Source organism: Perca flavescens, chromosome 21 (genome assembly GCF_004354835.1).
Source record: "Perca flavescens isolate YP-PL-M2 chromosome 21, PFLA_1.0, whole genome shotgun sequence".
Classification (NCBI taxonomy): domain Eukaryota; kingdom Metazoa; phylum Chordata; class Actinopteri; order Perciformes; family Percidae; genus Perca; species Perca flavescens.
Genome location: NC_041351.1, coordinates 3,790,520 through 3,809,710, shown reverse-complemented (window position 1 = coordinate 3,809,710; position 19,191 = coordinate 3,790,520). Strand labels below are relative to the sequence as shown.

General features: G+C 40.6%; 1 protein-coding gene across 4 annotated transcripts in view; it reads right to left on the bottom strand.

Moving 5' to 3' along the window:
• The window catches only part of baiap2b (BAR/IMD domain containing adaptor protein 2b), a 97,939-nt gene that overhangs the window by 11,635 nt on the left and 67,113 nt on the right, over positions 1–19,191 (bottom strand). For all 4 annotated transcript variants that reach the window (XM_028567576.1, XM_028567578.1, XM_028567575.1 and 1 more), the window contains one exon: positions 3,636–3,788. In XM_028567576.1, the coding sequence (XP_028423377.1) occupies positions 3,636–3,788 (153 nt within the window). The remainder of the gene's footprint in view (positions 1–3,635; positions 3,789–19,191) is intronic.

The window sequence follows — 19,191 nt, the reverse complement described above, 5'->3', positions numbered from 1 at the left end:
AAACAAATTCATACCAACAGTGAGCATTGTGTCACTGGGGATTCATGCTCTAACTGAGATGGTTGTAAGCTGTCTAATGATTTCCCTGTCGCAGTAACATTCTTGTGGCCATTCATTTTCAGGCTAGATGAATGGAGATGGGATGAATAGGATGTCGCCACCTGTATTTCTCTGTGTTCGCAACAAAGTCTTTGTCAGTGTTTCTTGCTGCTGGCAGGAACGATGAGTCACCAGCCCTTTTGAATAGCACAGGTAGAGCGTAGGTGGGACGGTGCCTTTACCAGTGCAATGATAAAATCAACTAGCAGACGGTGCTTCTTTTTCCTTCATTCTCGCTTCGCCACGCACATCACAGGAAGAATCTCGCTCTTACAGAAAGTGAGTGTGTGGGAGATTTGCCAGTTTGGAAATGTACCCAGTAAGATAGCAAAATCACCAGTGGTCTTTCTCACAGAGCATTTTTTTCTACAGTCCTCTATGCTAACACTTTAGTATAGACTATGTCGAGTGACAGTAGGTGACCAGCATTAGTCAATGCACTCTGTAGCGTTAGCGTTACAGCAGGTTCTTACTTTCTAATATCTAATTAGGCAATAGCTCACGACAGGCCGTGGTATAGAATACATTTAAAGGGATGATAATAATAATTTATTAATCCCACAAGGGGAAATTCAAATGTTTTCACTCTGTTATTATACACAGGTCTGAATTACACACACATGCTCAGAACCTATACATGCACTAATGGAGAGATGTCAGAGTGAGGGAGCTGCCCATGGAAAGGCTCTCTGGGCAGTTGGGGGTTTGGTGCCTTACTCAAGGGCATCTTGGCAGTGCCCAGAAGGTGAACTGCCACCTCTCCAGCTACCAGTCCACCACCATACTTTGGTCCAACGGGGACTTGAACCAGCGACCCTCCGGTTCCCAAGCCAACTCCCTACAGACTGAGCTACTGCCACCCAGCGTGTGCAGATGAACGGCTGCCGTCCGTTGGACCCGCTATCAGTTTGTTTTTCTCAGATGTGGAGTGATACTTATTGTGCAAAGAAATCAAATTATGGCCATTCTATGTGGTTATTACATCATGGCTATGAACCAATCAGATTGCTTGATTTGAGCTAACCCTTTTATTATATATGATGGCCACTCGAAAATTAGGTATATACCCAAAGCAATCACCTACGGCAACCTAGTGACACCCTAGCAAGGGTCCCTGAGCATTGAGATTGTATGTAACAACACCCTATGACCACTTCACAAACACCCTAATAAAAATGTAACCCAAGCACGTTTTGTTCAGGCAGCAAGAACACTTAATTAATGGCTTAGCTGTGCACATTTAACCCTTCTTATTTAAGATTAGGGCTGCAACTAATGATTATTCTCATTATCAACTAAGTAACTAACAATTATTTTCTCAATTAAATCGAATTAGTTTCTAAAATGTCATTATATTGTGAAAAATATACAGGTAGGCCTAAATAAACTGTATATATAATTTCCCACAGCTCAAGGTGAAGTATTCTAATTCCTTGTTTTTTTTACAACCAACAATGCAAACCTCAAATACACTACGTTAACGATCATATATGAGAAAGCATCAAATCTTCACATTGGAGAAGTTGGAACCAGAGAAAAACTGTAGCACATATAATCAGTTATCAAAATTAGTTATTTTCCTGTCTGTCTATCGACGAATCAATTTATCTGCTGATGTATATTTAAGAGCCAATGGTACTTTGGAACTGAGTTTAAGACCAGTTAAATGTATTTTTTACTTTTGTTTATGCATCATTGGATCAGCAGTTTGTGTTATGGTTTGTGCTTCCTCCCTCTGTCTATCAATCACTCATTCAGACACGTTCACACCCACACACAGTGAGTGAACCGAGTGTTCCTGCAGAAGTAGGCCATTTTGTCTCCCGCTACCTCCCCACTTCACCCTCCTCCTCCTCCTCACCCACTCAACCTCCATCTCCCTCGCTTCTCTTTACCACTCCACATTTCCCCAGTGTGAAGGGTTGAGAGTAGGGTAGGACATGCTTTTCTTATCAGTTTCTTGGATAAAATAAAACTCCTGAAGAGCGATCTCCCGGCTGCACTGATGCATGTGAAAACCAGAAAACCTTTTCCTAAATGAAATGGATGAATAAATGCAGAATTTAATTTAAACTTTCAGCTATTCTAAACATCCTTAGAAAAAGGAAATTTTACAGAGCCACAACAGTATAAACAAGCAGCCTTATTTTCAGATCTTAAAATAAAATGATTTCTAGATTTTGTGCAATCTCACAAAGAGGGCAATTATTTAAGATGTCTTAATGACTATTTTAAATTGAGCTAAATATGGCTTTGTAATTGCTATATATAAATGATACCTATGCAACAAAGTACATTATAGAAATGCTGTTGAAACAATGATTATACATAACCGGACATCACCAAATTAGTGACTTCAATTCAGCACTGTGACTGCCTAAAAGGAGGTGAGCAGATGCGGAATAGAATAGATGTGATGTGAATGCTGTATGGTCAAAGGCTGACGCTACACTGGATTGCTGGCTTGAATGCGTAAGAAGTAGGAATAGTTGAATAAGTGGGTTATATTAGTATAAATGTCATTGAAATGTTTAATAATACCCATAATGTTTGAAAGATGTGGAATATTTTAATAGTTTTTAGAAAAGGCTGATGCTACACTGGATTGCTTGCTTGAAAGAGTATGAAATATGTGAAGTAGTTAACCTGGCTGCCAGCCAAATGTAGCCCCGCCCACAACATTTGAGGTCGGGAAGTTCGGTCTGGTCTTGATCCGTTGTGGAGCTCCAACCAGAGATGTTTGGACCAATCAAATTGTCAGGGCGGGCTTTATACGATGATGGACAGATGATCAACAGTAATGTAATCAACCACGTCACCAAACAGCACTTGGGTTGAATTTGTTTACAACAAAGATAGCTGCCGCTGGAGAACTGAGATGTGTAGATCCCTCCATCGCGTCTGTTATAGAAGATATCGACAGCGCATTCATATTAAAAGAGGAACAGAGAACCACGATCAAGGCATTTGTGGATCGGAAAGATGTTTTTGCCGTCCTTCCTACGGGATTCAGCAACGTCAAATACTCCGTTGCTCTGATTGGTTGTAGGTCTATCCAATTGAGTGCAGAGGCATTTTCTTTCCTGGTTCGGTTGAAACACGCCCCATAATCACAGCCCAATGGAGCAGTATCAGACTCATATTCTGACAAGAATCTGAAGTAGTAAGAATAGTTGAAAAGTGGGAACAGGTGTAATTACTATGAATGTCATTGAAAAGTTGAATAATACCAATAATGTTTGAAAGATGTGGAATATAATGATATCATATATTTTTTTTAAAGATATAGCTTTTTTAAAAAGCTGATGCTCAACGGGATTGCTGGCTTCAATTTGGATGAAGAAGCAGCTAAAAGGAGTGTGAATGAGTCTGAAAATTGGGAAATGTGTGGGTCAGATTAGGGAATCTCAATCAGCTGTGTTGGATATTTTCAAGAAGTGTGAATGCGAATTAAAAGTTGTATGAAACTTTGCCATGACATCACCAACAAATGAAGAAGTAGAGGAAGGCTGTAGGCTGAAGCCCTTCCCGCTCACCTTGCCGTGGTAGGCGCTGCCGTTCTTGGCTACGGCACACTGGCGGTCCACCAGGAAGCAGTACCTCCTCCTCTCCTCGGACAGAGCGTTCTTGTAGCCCTCAGCAATGTAGTTGTCCAGCTCACTCTGCTTATTGCTGATGGCCTCCACATACTGAAGAGAGGAACGGAAAAAAGGATGGCATGAGAAAAACATGGTGGTGTGTCACATTATCTCACTGTTTAAATTCAGAGAAACGTATTGAATTATTATCTGGTACAGGATTTAAAATCCTCTATTCCAGACTGAAAGAATTCCCTTGTAACTCATACCTATTGCTCCAAAACTGAAAGATAGGCTCAACCGTTACATCATATATTCCATGCACAAGCTTTTACACCTGAACCTGAATGTTTGAAAAAGTTGCACCTAGACTGAGGAACGCTTTGTCCCGTAATTTGACATTTTACTTTACCTCCTGCTTGGATAGGATTGAAAATACAAGATTTGAGAGTAGAGTGTCACAAAAGTCTAAGAGTTTGGGAGCAACTTCTACTTTCTCGGAGCAAAAATGACATCAAATGAGGATGGAATTTAATTTCCGTTTGTGGCTCGCAAATCACTGTAAAATGACATTTAAAACATTCAACAGTAACATATCTTCCTATGAACTATGTCCCGATTACTCTAGATAATCTCGAAGACCTTTGAGCACCACAAACTAAATTCCATAGTGTGAATTGGATGAATCAAAACCCCCACAATTGAGGCTGTGAATGACTTCAGCCGATGATGGATGGTATTTTAATGGCTTTTCGTGAATGGACTCCACCATTTTAAACTAAATCAGGCATCACACACCACAAACATGACATATAAAAATCTGACAAATGGTGCTTTGAAAGTCAAATTGCAAAAGAAGTCCAATCAAAGATGTGTCTATTATGTAATAGTCTGGATCAAAATAAGTACATTTCCAGGACGAGGACAGCAAACATCCTGCACGTGGCTCACACGCGGGATGTGCGCTTTCTGTGTGTTGCCGTTCTCAAAATCCTTTCTTTCCAGAGGTTTTGGATCATGTACCAAGGCAGGCCTGCTTGGTTCTTTCGGGCTATGTTTGTTAAGATTTACAAAGAATATGTTTACGGCATTTACACTCTCACTGGGAAGTTTTGGGACCAATTGGCAGGGATTTGCGGTAGACAAAATACACACGCGATACACTGTAAGATCAAATGAGATTTAACCATGTATCAGCTAATTTAAATAGTTCACATTACTGTATTGTGTCAACAGTTAATTTAATATTGTATGTGGCGTTTTCTTTTGCGGGGATGCAAATGTTCCACCAAAGCAAGTTCCTTCCACAGACTATTTTGCAGAGCCAGCTGCGACTGGATCTTAGTGCCGCCCAAGACGATTTAAAGAAATGCTAATTGTATCCCAGAATGTATCTGTGGTGTAACCAGACTTTAGTCCACAGCGCTGTGGAGATAGGTCTGGCAGTGCAAGACTTATGATGACAACGGTGACTGGTGTCAGTATTTCCTGTAGCTGAATGACAGCTCCTGCCTTTCCAAAACTAACTTGCTCCCCCTTCTGCTGCATCTGACTTTTAGACCCATTTCACCTTCCGCTCCTTCAACGACTCAGCCCACAGAGTCCTCTAAGGTACATGAAATCTCCTCTCCATCAAACTAGTGGAACCACTCATCCACATCTAGCATCACCTTGACACTAGACACGCACAAACACAAAAGGCAGAGTGTTGTGAACCCCACTCGGTCCTCAGGTTCACTTATGTAACTGAAAGTGTTTGAAGATTCCCATGGTGTCGAATAATTGTGAAGCAACCTTCTCAGAGTGCCAGACAGCGCTGAGGTGTTAATGACCGTGGCTGGGTTGTTTTGCAGAGAAAGTAAGCAGCCTACGCACTGTCATGTGTGCCTGGCTGGTCCAACTGACACCAGTTCTGTTTAAAGGCTAAAGACGAGATGAAGAAAACAAACTGGTGGTGGCGAGATATGAATTTAAATGAGGGACTTAAGTTAACAAATGCTGTGGCGAGATATGAATTTCAATGAGGGACTTAAGTTAACGCTGTGCTGTAATCACATCACATATTAAGCATAACCAGAGGTGCTAATTAGGAAATAAATTAAACAAATTCATGCATTCATTATTACACGTGTCTGCCTAAACAACAAACTAATGAAGGGCCTATCTGTAATTATTTCTAGCTATATAAATCACAGATATCTTTACAAACACAACAGCTAAGATAAAGATGGAACACCAGCATGGTTTGTTTTTGATAACTGGCAATTCAACATACCTTTTATTGTCATTCAGCGAAACACAGAAATGTGTAAAGCATGAACGAAATTATCAGCATGGCTCCTTTAAAAACACTGTAATAAACACTATGTAAATCTAAACTTTAGATAGTTTTGCTGCTGTGTATTCACACATTTCTAATGGAAACCGATTTTTAACAGCATTACTTAAAAATATAAATGTTCATGATGTAGATTACGTCTTTTTCAGTGTTTGTCCATTGTTTTGAAGACCTGACGAAGGTTCCATTTCTTTATTTGTTTATGGGTCTATCCCAGTGTCGTAGTCAAGACCACCTAAACCGAGACCAAGTCATCACCAAGAACAGAGTGTATTGAGACCGAGACAAGACCAAGACTTTGAGGGGTTGAGACCGGTTCAAGATCAGACCAGTGCGAGTCCCACACTGCATGACACCATAACATGTGCTGTATAAATACATTTGACTTTACCTCCTGTTGGGATAGGGTTGAAAATACAAGATTTGAGAGTAGAGCGTCACAAAAGTGTAAAAGTTTGGGGGCAACTTCTACTTTCTCGGAGCAAAAATGACATCAAATGAGGATGGAATTTAATTTCCATTTGTGGCTCGCAAATCACTGTAAAATGACATTTAAAACATTCAACAGTAACATATCTTCCTATGAACTATGTCCCGATTACTCTAGATAATCTCGAAGACCTTTGAGCACCACAAACTAAATTCCATAGTGTAAATTGGGTGAATCAAACCCCCCACAATTGAGGCTTTGAATGACTTCAGCCAATGATGGACAGTATTTTAATGGCTTTTCATGAATGGACTCTGCCGTTTTAAAATAAATCGGGCATCATACACCACGAACATGACATACAAAAAGCAGACAAATTGTGCTTTGAAAGTCAAATCGCTGTGGATTTGGAAATGCTAACCATAGGCACTCCTCAAACTGATCTGAAAGATCTGCATTTCCATGAAAAACACCCATAGAAAACAAATAAAGGTAGCCAAATTTGTCTCCCAGACAGCCAGAGCTTCTCCTGTCTCCCGCATTCTCTTTCTCGGGTGACAGAGTGTTAAGCGGGACGAGGAGAGCGGGTTAACAGGAACACATTTCAAACTAGAAATGAGTCAAGTTATCGGTTACATTTGAAGCTGGCAGTTTTACATCCAATCACAGTAATGGTGTTAACACATAAACCAGACAATGCTCAGGCTATATAGTGATGTCCCTGCAGTTGAGGTCTTGACCGGTCTTGAAATAAAATCCTGAGTTCTTTTTTATCCAAGCCCTAGTCTAGCATTGCCAGACCTTCCTCCGCAACGCTGCGGAGGAAGGTCTGGCTAGTTCACACAGCATTCCGGGATGGAAGGAAAACTCAGCTCTGGTTTATTGGCATTTCTTTAAACCAATCACAATTGTCTTTGGGCGGTGCCAAGCGCCGGACGTAGCAACGGTGCCGCTGCAAAATAGCCTCGGGAAGGAACTTGTTTTGGTGGTTTTGTGTACTTTCAAAAGTTGTTTTAGTCGTGCAACAGAAAACTCAGATTGGACAGATAGTCTAGCTAGCTGTCTGGATTCACCCTGCAGAGATCTGAGGAGCAGTTAACCATAGTCCTCACAAATCCACCGGAGGTTAGAACGCCGACACAAAGAAAGAGGAAGGTGATGGATATCTGGCCGAAAAGAGTGACATCCGGCGGAATTTCCGATGGCACCAGACCAATCCCGGAAGTGGAACGTCGTGGACATACACTATCCGAGCTCAAAACAAGAGCGAGAAAAAAAAATGTGGTCCTATTCGGGGACGAGACCTTCAAAAAGTGGTCTCGAGAGCAAGACCGATCTTGAGTACTACAACACTGGTCTACAGTATCCTTCTGTTTAAATTCAGATCACAGATGGTGCCTTTATCCTCAAATATAATGAAGCTAAAGCACGTTCAGCAAAATCAGCTTTTCTTCATATGCCATGTTGAAGGGACATAAAAAGCTTCAGCGAACCGACTTGTCATTGGACATAAATCCACCCTTTGTGCGGTAATTCAAATGTGACCGTGGTGCTGTGCAGGCGGAGCGGTTTAATTAAAAGATCATCTATAGATATAGATGTGGGGGACATAAAATATCACTGTTTTCAAAGGGCTTATAATGTCGGTCTCATACACTAGAATGCGTAGAGAACAGCATTAACCGGCTCAGGTGCTCAGTTCTCTGTAGTGGCTTTGATGATGTTATTCGCTTGGTTGTAATAATCTTCCAGAGCTTGGTTTCACTTATTTTAAGAAAATAATACTTTAAAAAGGAGAGTTCATTACGGGTAAGTTTGTTAACCAAATGACTCCAAACTATTTGATCTGTTAACAATGTAATGAATCTGACACAAGGACAATAAAGCTCTTTAAAAGTGTTTGTTTCTTTTACCGAACTAAACTCAATCTCCTCACTCAATCTCCTCACAGCCTGACATTAATATTCATAGGAAATTTATAATAAATCAGCAAGATAGTTGAAGGCTTCATGGGGAATTTTTCAGATGGTTATGTAATAAAAGTCTCTGCAGTGTTTGAGGCTATGGTTTGGTTTCTATTGGTGCTTGTTAGCTTTAGGATTACTGTTATACATTTTAGGGTATGTATAAAAGATTAACTTGTACTTTATCTATTTCACCATCTTATATACCTGTACTGCGACTTTTATTATTATCAAGATCTCCATTATGTATTATATTTCATTTTTTTTGTGTGTCATTGCTTATTACTGCTTTGCATGGCTGCATGGTTCAAGAAGATGGCTCTAATTTGTGTTGCTTGCCTGCTTTGTAAGCCCCACCCCCACCCCAGCATCCACCTGCAGGCTCCGGCCAATGGGGAATCACCCCCTAATATGTCATGTGAACTCAGCTTATAATGTCGGTCTCATACACTAGAATGCGTAGAGAACAGCATTAACCGGCTCAGGTGCTCAGTTCTCTGTAGTGGCTTTGATGATGTTATTCGCTTGGTTGTAATAATCTTCCAGAGCTTGGTTTCACTTATTTTAAGAAAATAATACTTTAAAAAGGAGAGTTCATTATGGGTAAGTTTGTTAACCAAATGACTCCAAACTATTTGATCTGTTAACAATGTAATGAATCTGACACAAGGACAATAAAGCTCTTTAAAAGTGTTTGTTTCTTTTACCGAACTAAACTCAATCTCCTCACTCAATCTCCTCACAGCCTGACATTAATATTCATAGGAAATTTATAATAAATCAGCAAGATAGTTGAAGGCTTCATGGGGAATTTTTCAGATGGTTATGTAATAAAAGTCTCTGCAGTGTTTGAGGCTATGGTTTGGTTTCTATTGGTGCTTGTTAGCTTTAGGATTACTGTTATACATTTTAGGGTATGTATAAAAGATTAACTTGTACTTTATCTATTTCACCATCTTATATACCTGTACTGCGACTTTTAATATTGTATCAAGATCTCCATTATGTATTATATTTCATTTTTTTGTGTGTCATTGCTTATTACTGCTTTGCATGGCTGCATGGTTCAAGAAGATGGCTCTAATTTGTGTTGCTTGCCTGCTTTGTAAGCCCCACCCCCACCCCAGCATCCACCTGCAGGCTCCGGCCAATGGGGAATCACCCCCTAATATGTCATGTGAACCCAGTCTGCGGGGACAGATGAAGTCAGAGTCGTGAGTTGTCTGACTGAAATGTCGATTAATGTGCGTTGTCCTTTATAAATAAAATAAATACAAATGAAAACCTGTTTTAGAGAATCTAAGTACAACAAGATGAAAAAGAGTTTCACTTTGGGATAAGAACCCTTTTCTCCAACTGCCTCCCTGCTTCACCTCCCCCTCAGTCTATATTACACCTGTACTGTCCTCAGCCTCTCAAGGCAGAGTGAGATGTTTAGTCATTTTCATACAGACGACACCCTTCCACTGATCGACTGGTAACTGCGTCCCTGTGATGAGCCCAACAGCCCAGCATGAGGGAACAGGGAGGAGGAGACAACGGCTGCAGACACCCAGCATTAATCTCATCCTTTCCCTCTTCAATACAGAATGATTAGAGAGACATAAAGCCTCATCAGTATTACATACAAGGAGCAGAGTCATAAAATAATGATGCCTTTACTTTACTGTGAACTACTTGATAGTTACCTCTGTCTAAATATACTGTATAGACAAACTATATTACAGAATTGTATTTAAAGAGGGAAAGGTGTACAAAAATAACATTTGATCACTGTAATTTATCAGCTGAGACATTCCTTTATACGTTTCTGGAGGAATGACAGCAATTGGAATTTTGCATTTTACAGTTTTGACCTAGGATTTCGGGGAATGTTCATAATCATCACATTACAGTGTCCCAAGTAGGTTTCTGTGGTGGGAAATGTTGTTTATGTACTGTTGTGCCACATGGAGGAGCCACAGTGTCACACTTTGAATCTCTCTTTGTCTCTGATCCTCCAGTGTCTGACCCTTACAGCCCATTACATCAAAACGCAACCGGAAGAGACATTAAAGGAAATAATCTGCCAGAATACGGCCATTTGGCAGAAAAAAAGAACAATTTCTAAGAGCTTAACGAGGTCCTTTATGTGGGCGCACTATGGCTGAATGTGCACTGATCACCCACTGTGAAATATGAAACCGTGACAAGTGGCAGAGGAAGATGAAGGCCACCTATGAGTCATGCAAATGGCGGAGGTGGAGAGGCTTTCAGGTAGCCCACCCAGAAAAACACCCAGCAAGTGACCGTGTTGATCAGATTCAGACCAGCAGGCGGAGAAGAGGGGGGCCGCGAGGGAACTGTCGATCACTAGAGAGTGACTGACAGATGGTGACATGGGGAGGGGGGGATGGAAAACAATAGGTGGTTTACCCGGACGTTCAAGCGTATTCTGAATTCGTTGTGAGCATACAACCTTCCTAAATTACATAGGCGTAGATTTCTTCTTTTTAGAAGAGGTAGATTGGTGCTTCAAATGAGTTTACCAAAGTCTTAGGTTATATATGATTTAAAACATTTTTTAATATTGCTTTTTGAGTAGGAGTTTTGGCGAACATTGTTACGACGCGCCGGTGCGTCTTTCGTCTTCAGAGGGTTAATACTGATGCCCTGTTTTATAGATTTCCTGTATCATATACTAATTTTAAAACCTTTTTATTATTTCCGATATGCTTATGGTGCATAGATCTAAATAAACTTGCATTTCATCAAATGACCACAAACTAAATGTGTAATCTGCTGTCTGTTCTGTGCTCGATGGGTACGGGGTTTGCAAAATTACAACATCACTCACCATCACTATAGCCTAAATGTGTAAAAAAAGAAAAAACTCTGTAAATGTTTTTTTTGAAAAGGCCACATTTACATAATCCTATATTGTGTACAGTAATCCCTTGGGCTTTCCTAGGTTACAGGTGACAATCTACATAAACAGTGGGAAGAATGGGAGTCAATGGCTACTTTTTTTCCCCCAATGCCCCCAAAACAGGTTAATCCTGCAATGTCTATATAGTATATCTATAAAACATCACAAATGCTGTTTATTCTTCTGACATCATATGTGTACGAAAGGGGAAATCATAGTACGTAAGTAGTAAGTATGTACGACGTGAAATGTTTTAGTGCTGTAGGCTGGGCACAGCACAGTTTTATAACAGATCCCTGGAGAGTGCCACTACTAAGATATACATTAAAAGTACATTAATCCACCACAGCAGAGCTCCTTTTCCATTATTGAAAGAGTTTGAATACATCATACATCTGCTGTATGCGGTGTACACAAGCGATCGCTCTCAGATACGGAGGCCTAATTAGATTCCAACCGGCCTTTAATGCTGCTGCCAATCAGCCACTCTTTGCCTAAAGCTCCCTGTTTGCACAAAATATAAATCTGGCCAAAAGCTGCTCCCGGTTTCTGCTGACAGTGAGCACAATCAGCAGTTAAGACGTGTGCTGGGAGAGTGAGTGCGTGCTTGTGTGTCCGGTATTTATTGACTTATTTCACATTAAAGATGGTCTGAACCACTGGTGCAACAACTCTCTGCCATTAAACATGTCGACGACTAGGGTGGCTAAAACTTGGGCTGTAACCGACTGATCAGTAATAATACTGAAAACATTCAACATGCATGACATGACAGGTTATCTTTAAGTCTCACCAGAGGGATATTAAACACCATGTGATGACGATATATCTGACTGGTACAGAGCTAAAAGAATACCTGCACTGCTCAAATCGTTTCAGACCTTTTTGATTTTCCTCCTCTCAAACTGACAAACTTCTCTTCTCTGTATCTCGCTGATATGAAAGGAAAACAGAAACTGATAAAAGGCTGAAAGTAGAAAGACAGTTCTGTTTCCTGGCTTCAAAGCAGCCTGTCAGAATTAGAAAGTGGATCTCACAATGGAATTGATTTTGGTGTTTTTGGCATGATGCCATTCATAATTTACATACAGTAAGCACCTTTTTGAGTCCGCTCAGCTGCAGTTATACATCGCTTTGGACAGAAACTTTAAACCTGATTTCTTTTTTTCTTTTTTGGGATATTGTTTTACACAAGGCTGGGAAAAACTAACCCAAAGCGCCAGATGGTTTGTTAAAGGGCATGGGTTATTTACCCTGTTGGTAGTGAATATCACCACACAGTAGCTTTTAGGCATTTTTCTGTGGTTTGCTAGCAGACAAAATAGACAAGGAGGCAACTTCACACAATACAAGTCAATGGAGAGCGGTCAATATGTCCACCACTTTGGTCTAGACTGAAATATCCCCACAGAATAAATCCTAATGACTTCGGTGACCTCCTGACTTTTCCTCTAGTGCCACCATGAGATATATATTTGTGCTCCTAAGTGAATCATTTCATCCCTTCTTATTGTTCTCTTTGGTGCACAAACACCGCTCTCATCTCATGACGTGCGACCATCTCCTCTGATCTCATCCCGTTTAAAAAAAAAAAAAAAACAGAAACCAGAAAACCCAACTAGGCAGGTGGAAACTGTTTTCACATCTGTTTCACACAAGGAAGGGAATTCCCACATTCCTTTCACCGTGGCTTCCTTCTCGTGATGGGATGATAATTGTGTGTTAAGATTGGTGTTACTACTCTGCACTAACATGTGGGAACCACTAAATGATGCAGTTATGTGTTAAACAGAGTTAGTTGCGATGTTGCTTCCCACTGGGAAATACCTCCTCAAGAAGTATCCAAAGGCCCCGGAAGCATAGGCGTCAATAATCTAAACTGGCCAGTGCAGCCCCCCCCGCCCCCAATGTTGAACCCAAAGTAACACACTTGCTGCTGGAACTTTTCTTTGTAAAGAGATAGTGAATCATGCTGCAGATACAGACACAGATCCCACGTCTTCTTCTGCAAGTAATGATTATTTTCAATAATGTTTAATCTCTCAATTTACCAAATAATCCTTTAGTCTGATGAGGTGATGACTTGGTTGCTTGAATGGCTTGTTTTTGTCCAACAGTTGATATTCTATTTTAAATGATATATAACAGGGAAAAGCAGCAAATCCTCACATTTCAGAAGCTGGAACAAGAACATGTTCGGTGAGTTGTGCTTGATGAACGGCTTAAACTGGTGGTAGCCAGCCTATTTCTGCTTGTGACCTTAATAATGATGCAAAATCTTCAGGTTGGGAGTCTGTGAGTTCATCATCATGTGTTTCTCCCTACTTAAGTTTCATTAGAAATTGGAAAAAAGAGGTAAATGATGCAGAAAGTAGCAAAGATTAGAGGAAAATGTCGAAAAATAAGCATTATTTCATATTCACTTTTGTCAGTCATTGTCCCGGGACCCCTTAACTTGCATAAATTAACGATGACTTAATTCCTGCTGTTAGAGATTACTATGTGCCAGTCGACTAACTGACTGACTGACTGTTTAAGCACTAATCATGATGTCTAATGTAATCACATTTTTTCTTATCACAGAAAAACTAAAAACGTCTGCATGACACGATGCAGTGGAAGTCAATCATCTAAAGCCACAAACTACCCGTTTCTACCAAGAACGCTTCAGTCACAAATGTCCCAGGAGATTTAGCAGACTGTATATCGGCAGCAGTGCTTTATGGCCCCTGAGGGACACCGTTGTAAACGGGTCCCATCCCCTACAGTTTTAAAACCAACATCAATTTATGAGCGGCAGTGAACGGCGATGACTTTATACTGTGATAGGTTCTATTTTCTTGCGGGTCCAAAAGGCATCAATGAGCTATTGCCTCTTTTTTCCAATTATATATATATATATATATATATATATATATATATATATATATATATATATATATATATATATATATATATATATATATATATATATATATAAAATGTTCAAAAAGGCAAACCTGTCTGCTTATTTTTGGCTAACAGTCTAACAGTGCAGGGCACTGGTGTTCCTGCCAAGACCTGGTTCCCATGAGGGCCAATATGATGCACTTTAATCATGGCTTCCTTTTTCGTGATGGGATGGTAATTGTGTGCCTATATTGGTGTCACCACTCTGCACTCGTGTGTTGGGAACCACTAAATTATGTAGTAAGGTGTTAATATCATTTGCAACGTGGCTTCCCACTGGGAAATATCTCCTGAAGAAGTTTACACAGGCCTGAATCTGCAAGAATCTGGCTACCTAAACAAACTAGCTCCCTCAGTACATTCACGTGCTACTCTGGGAGGTCCGCAGCTAGGGCTGCAAATAAGGGTTATTTTCATTGTCTATTCATTTCTTGTTGTTTGGTTTCTAAAACGTCAGAAAATAGTGAAAAATGTGGATCAGTGTTTCCCCAAAGCACTAGATGACATCCTCACATGTCTTGTTTTGTCCACAACTCAAAGATATTCAGTTTACTGTCACAGAGGAGAGAAAAAACTAGAACAATATTCACATTTAACAAGCTGCCATCGGAGAAGTTTTACTTTTTTTCCATAACTGAAATGATTCAAACCAATTAATCGATTATCAAAATAGTTGACGATTAATTTAACAGTTGACAACTCGATTTATCCATAACACACGCTAACACACACACACACACATGCACAAACGAGACCGTACTCAAGAGTGCATAGCTGTGCCAAGGCTGCCCAATGCTTTAATTTATAATACATTAGTTTGATTGTTAAAGGCTTTATTAGTGACTCTGGCACAACAACACAAGTCTGGATAAAAGTCTGCATCAAAAAAACTAAACGCTTCACATATTTCTTCCGTTAACTCTGAAATCTTTAAAAAAAAAAATTTCTGGATCTTTACCAGAATCGAATCCTTTGTTCTTTGCCCCATCTGAAGTTCTACCAGATATCAAGACTGCGAGATACTGCGCTAACTATCGACTGTTGTATGTTATTCCTTCTCTCCAAACTTTCAATTTCATTACTTGACTTTGGTTTTATGATGTAAGCTGTTTTGTGTTACATCCAAACCCATCTGCCTGGGCTGGAAAGCACTTTGGGTCAAATGTGGTTGTTTTAAATGTGCTATATGAATAAAGATGACTTGACTAGCAAACAGACCAACAGGAATAAAAGAAATAACCTTCTTGCTGGAGGTATAATACACACACACACACATGCATACATAAATGCATTATTAATGTGCACACATGCACACACTCTGGTCTCCAATATTCAAATTATTGATATGTTCAATTTTGGACGTTCAGTTCCTGAAGAGATGAACCAGAATCCTGACAAAAACTAGAAAATATGATCACATATCACCTCTTCACTGGCTCACAGTTCAAGCTAGAGCTGATTTTAAGGTTTTTTGTTTAACATGTAAGGACCTGCATAGACTCACATAGTCTATATCCACGACGTGGACCGAAGATTCTGCAGGATGTCCCTCTTTTTGGCCAGATGTCCGTCCCCTTCCTCTGTCTCTGTGTTGGCGTTCTAACCTCCGGTGGATTTGTGAGGACTATGGTTAACTGCTCCTCAGATCTCTGCAGGGTAAATCCAGACAGCTAGCTAGACTATCTTTCCAATCGGAGTTTTCTATTGCACGACTAAAAATACTTTTGAACGTACACATGTTCCACCAAAACAAGTTCCTTCCCGAGACTATTTTGCAGAGACACCGTGGCGGCATCCGGCGCATAGCGCCGCCCAAGACGATTGTGATTGGTTTAAAGTAATGCCAATAAACCAGAGCACGTTGTTCTCCCATCCCGGAGTGCTGCGTGACTAGCCAGACCTTCCTCCGCAGCGCTGTGGAGAAAGGTCTGGTAAAGCGAGACTAGGACTCACACCACCTTATTTATCTGAGTTTATTACACAAAATAGACAGCCACGCACTCTCTGCTCCCTTGATGCTGGTCTCCTGGGGTCTCATTTATAAAACTGTGCGTAGGTTCCTTACTATAAGTGTACGTGCGCCCAAAAGCCCAAATTGGCTTATAGATTTATAAAACCGTGCGTACGCACACCTGTAAGCAATGTTCCCTTTATAAATCAGATTAACTACAAGTGTGCGCACATGGATCAGCCTCTTATTCCGCCCTGTACATGCACATTTTTAACCATAAATAGTCAATGTAAAGCACCTTGTGAATGCTGATCAGTATGTTAATGACCCTGGCAGTTGTTCTTTCGTTACACCAAATCATGACGACTGTCGGAGAAAACAAACAAACAAAAAAAAAAAACTCTCAGACGCTCGGGAATTTCTGCCAATTGAATTATAATTTCGGCCTGTTGTCGCACTGCCTATGGAAACCGGATCTATAGACTACCTTTATTAATAAAATCTTCCAAATCAGCAGGCATTACGGCACTCGGGGACAGCTTCGATATACCAGACGCATATGATAAGATTTAACAGAACTATATATTATATCCAAACAAGCCTTAGTGATGAAGTTGAAGATTATATATAATATTTATTTAAAAAAACACTTAGCTGTCTGACATTTCCCTCTGGAAACAGCCGGTTTCACCCAGAGTGGCGAGGACCTGTATTTGGACCAGGATGGCACGGTTCCGGCGCGTTGCCCTCTCTACTGGACCCAATTCAGTACATAGAACCAAGACCGCAGCTAAATTACTATTACAGCTACGTGAGGGAATTTAAATCGGCATATGAGCCAGTCATCGTCATGGTCTCTGAAGTCTCTTTCTCTCCTGATTCTTCCATTCCAGTCCTCCTGCAGGGCCAGCAGTACCATCATGCAGCATTACGCACGGGTTGACCGCAGTATTTATATGTTTAGTCTACAACAATTTGTGATTGTTAACACCTTGCTAAAATCACAGCAACAATTATTGGTATCCCCCACCCCGAGATACAATTTGAAATCGAAATGTAATAGGCAAACACACTTTTCTTCATGCAGGGTTTGTTATAAACAGTATTACATTTTAGACCGATAACAAGGACAGGCGCGAGAGCTTAACGGCTGTATTTCCAGACTTTGACATTTGATGATATATGCACAGTATTAAAGATAGATATTTAGTTATTTACACTGTGTTCTGCAGTTATCTAATGCTAGGGTATTTGATGCTATCCTGTATTCCATGCAGTCGGGCCATCTCCTCCTCCTGCGCTCCGTAGCGGACAATGTGACGGTGAGACAGCGCTGATTAAATATTAAGAATGAGTTTTTATTTAAAATTTGAGTTTGAGGTGTTTATGGAACAATTAGCACTCAGTACAAGCGCAAATAACACTGCTGGATTTAATCTTCATATGGTGTGAAGAAATGTGCGTGAGGCATTATTTTTTAATACTTAAACATATTAAGAGTAGCCTAACCCTTATTCCCACATGTACTTTCTGCAGTCTGACTTCAGTTCACCACCTCACCATCTGCGTCGCCAATTCCTATTTTGTCTCCAAAATGTGTGTACGCATGGGTCAGAGTCTGCGTGGAGGACCGCACATTCTCCCGTCAAGTTTGTTTTTTAGAAATCACAACCTTTGCGTGGGAAGTGGCGTACGCACATTTATAAATGAGACCCCAGGTCTTTTCCCTAGTAAACTAAAAATCAGCTGGTTATGGAGCATTCTCCTACCGGGCCCCTCCTCTGTGGACTGGCCTCTCAGTTGACATTTTTAAATCTAGATTGAAACCCCCCCCCCGTCTACTCATTATACTACAGCTAACCATAACACGCCTTCATGCACAAACTACATTTTTTTCACCCTCTCTCTTATGTTTATTATTACTGATTTTATGCTGTTCAATTGTAATGACCCAGTCTGTTATTTCTGTGTTCCTTTTATTGTAAAGTGCACTGATCTAATGGTGATTTGACACTTTAAATCAAATGTGATTGAATTTGATTGATCAAACGAGAGCCTGGTATCTCAGCTCATCCTGGGTCTTTCCCACCCGATAAGCCGTTAAAGCCCGGAGTAACTGCAGGACTTTGAAAGTTCCTGTGCTGCTGTTCCTCATCGCTCCACGTATTGATTTTTGTACCGACCGGCACCAGCCGCCCCTTTACGCTCCACCAGCCATCCATTAAGGCAACACCAACAATTACACAATAATCCACTCCCCTGCTGCTCCGGCGGAGCAGTGTGGGGCGACTGGAACAGCCCTTAAAAGGTCCGATGTGTGGGAATTTCTCCCACCTATGTTTGAGATCATATATCGCAATCAAGTCTCTCTTGCCACGCAGTTCAAAGTACGTATTACAGCTACGGTAGCCTTCACGCCTCAAAAAGCCGGTCTCTTGCTCTTTTCAATCTCCTTTTTCTTTTTCTGGGCAAAGAAGAAGAAGAAGACTCCTGTTCCTGAAATTTAGATTTTGAATACGTGTGATCCTCCATGTTTCCTTCTTCAAACTTGCCACCGGGGCCGGGAAGCTACGATACCCGTTAGCAGCATTAGCAGCAGCTGTGAGTTTATCATGTGACAGTGAAAACGTGAAAGGTGGAGCAGTATGTCCTGTATGTCCCTCACCGGCTAAGCGTTTACCCCAGTTCATGAGAACGCAAATGTAAAATTTCAAGCCAGTAGGAATTCTTGCAATTGATGGTGGAGGTAAATATTCATGAAAAAGGACAAGTTGGTGAACGGGCAACACAGATTTTTGCCAATGAACAACTAAACACGTTACACACTGGACCTTCAACCTCTGACACCATGTTTTCTCTGCACTCCCATGATGGAAGCCACTATATGATATGGCTGTTACTGTGTGTATAGAGTTTTTACTAAAGTGTTTATTTCTACATTTTGTCCGTTTCTTTTTGCTTGTTTGAGGACTTG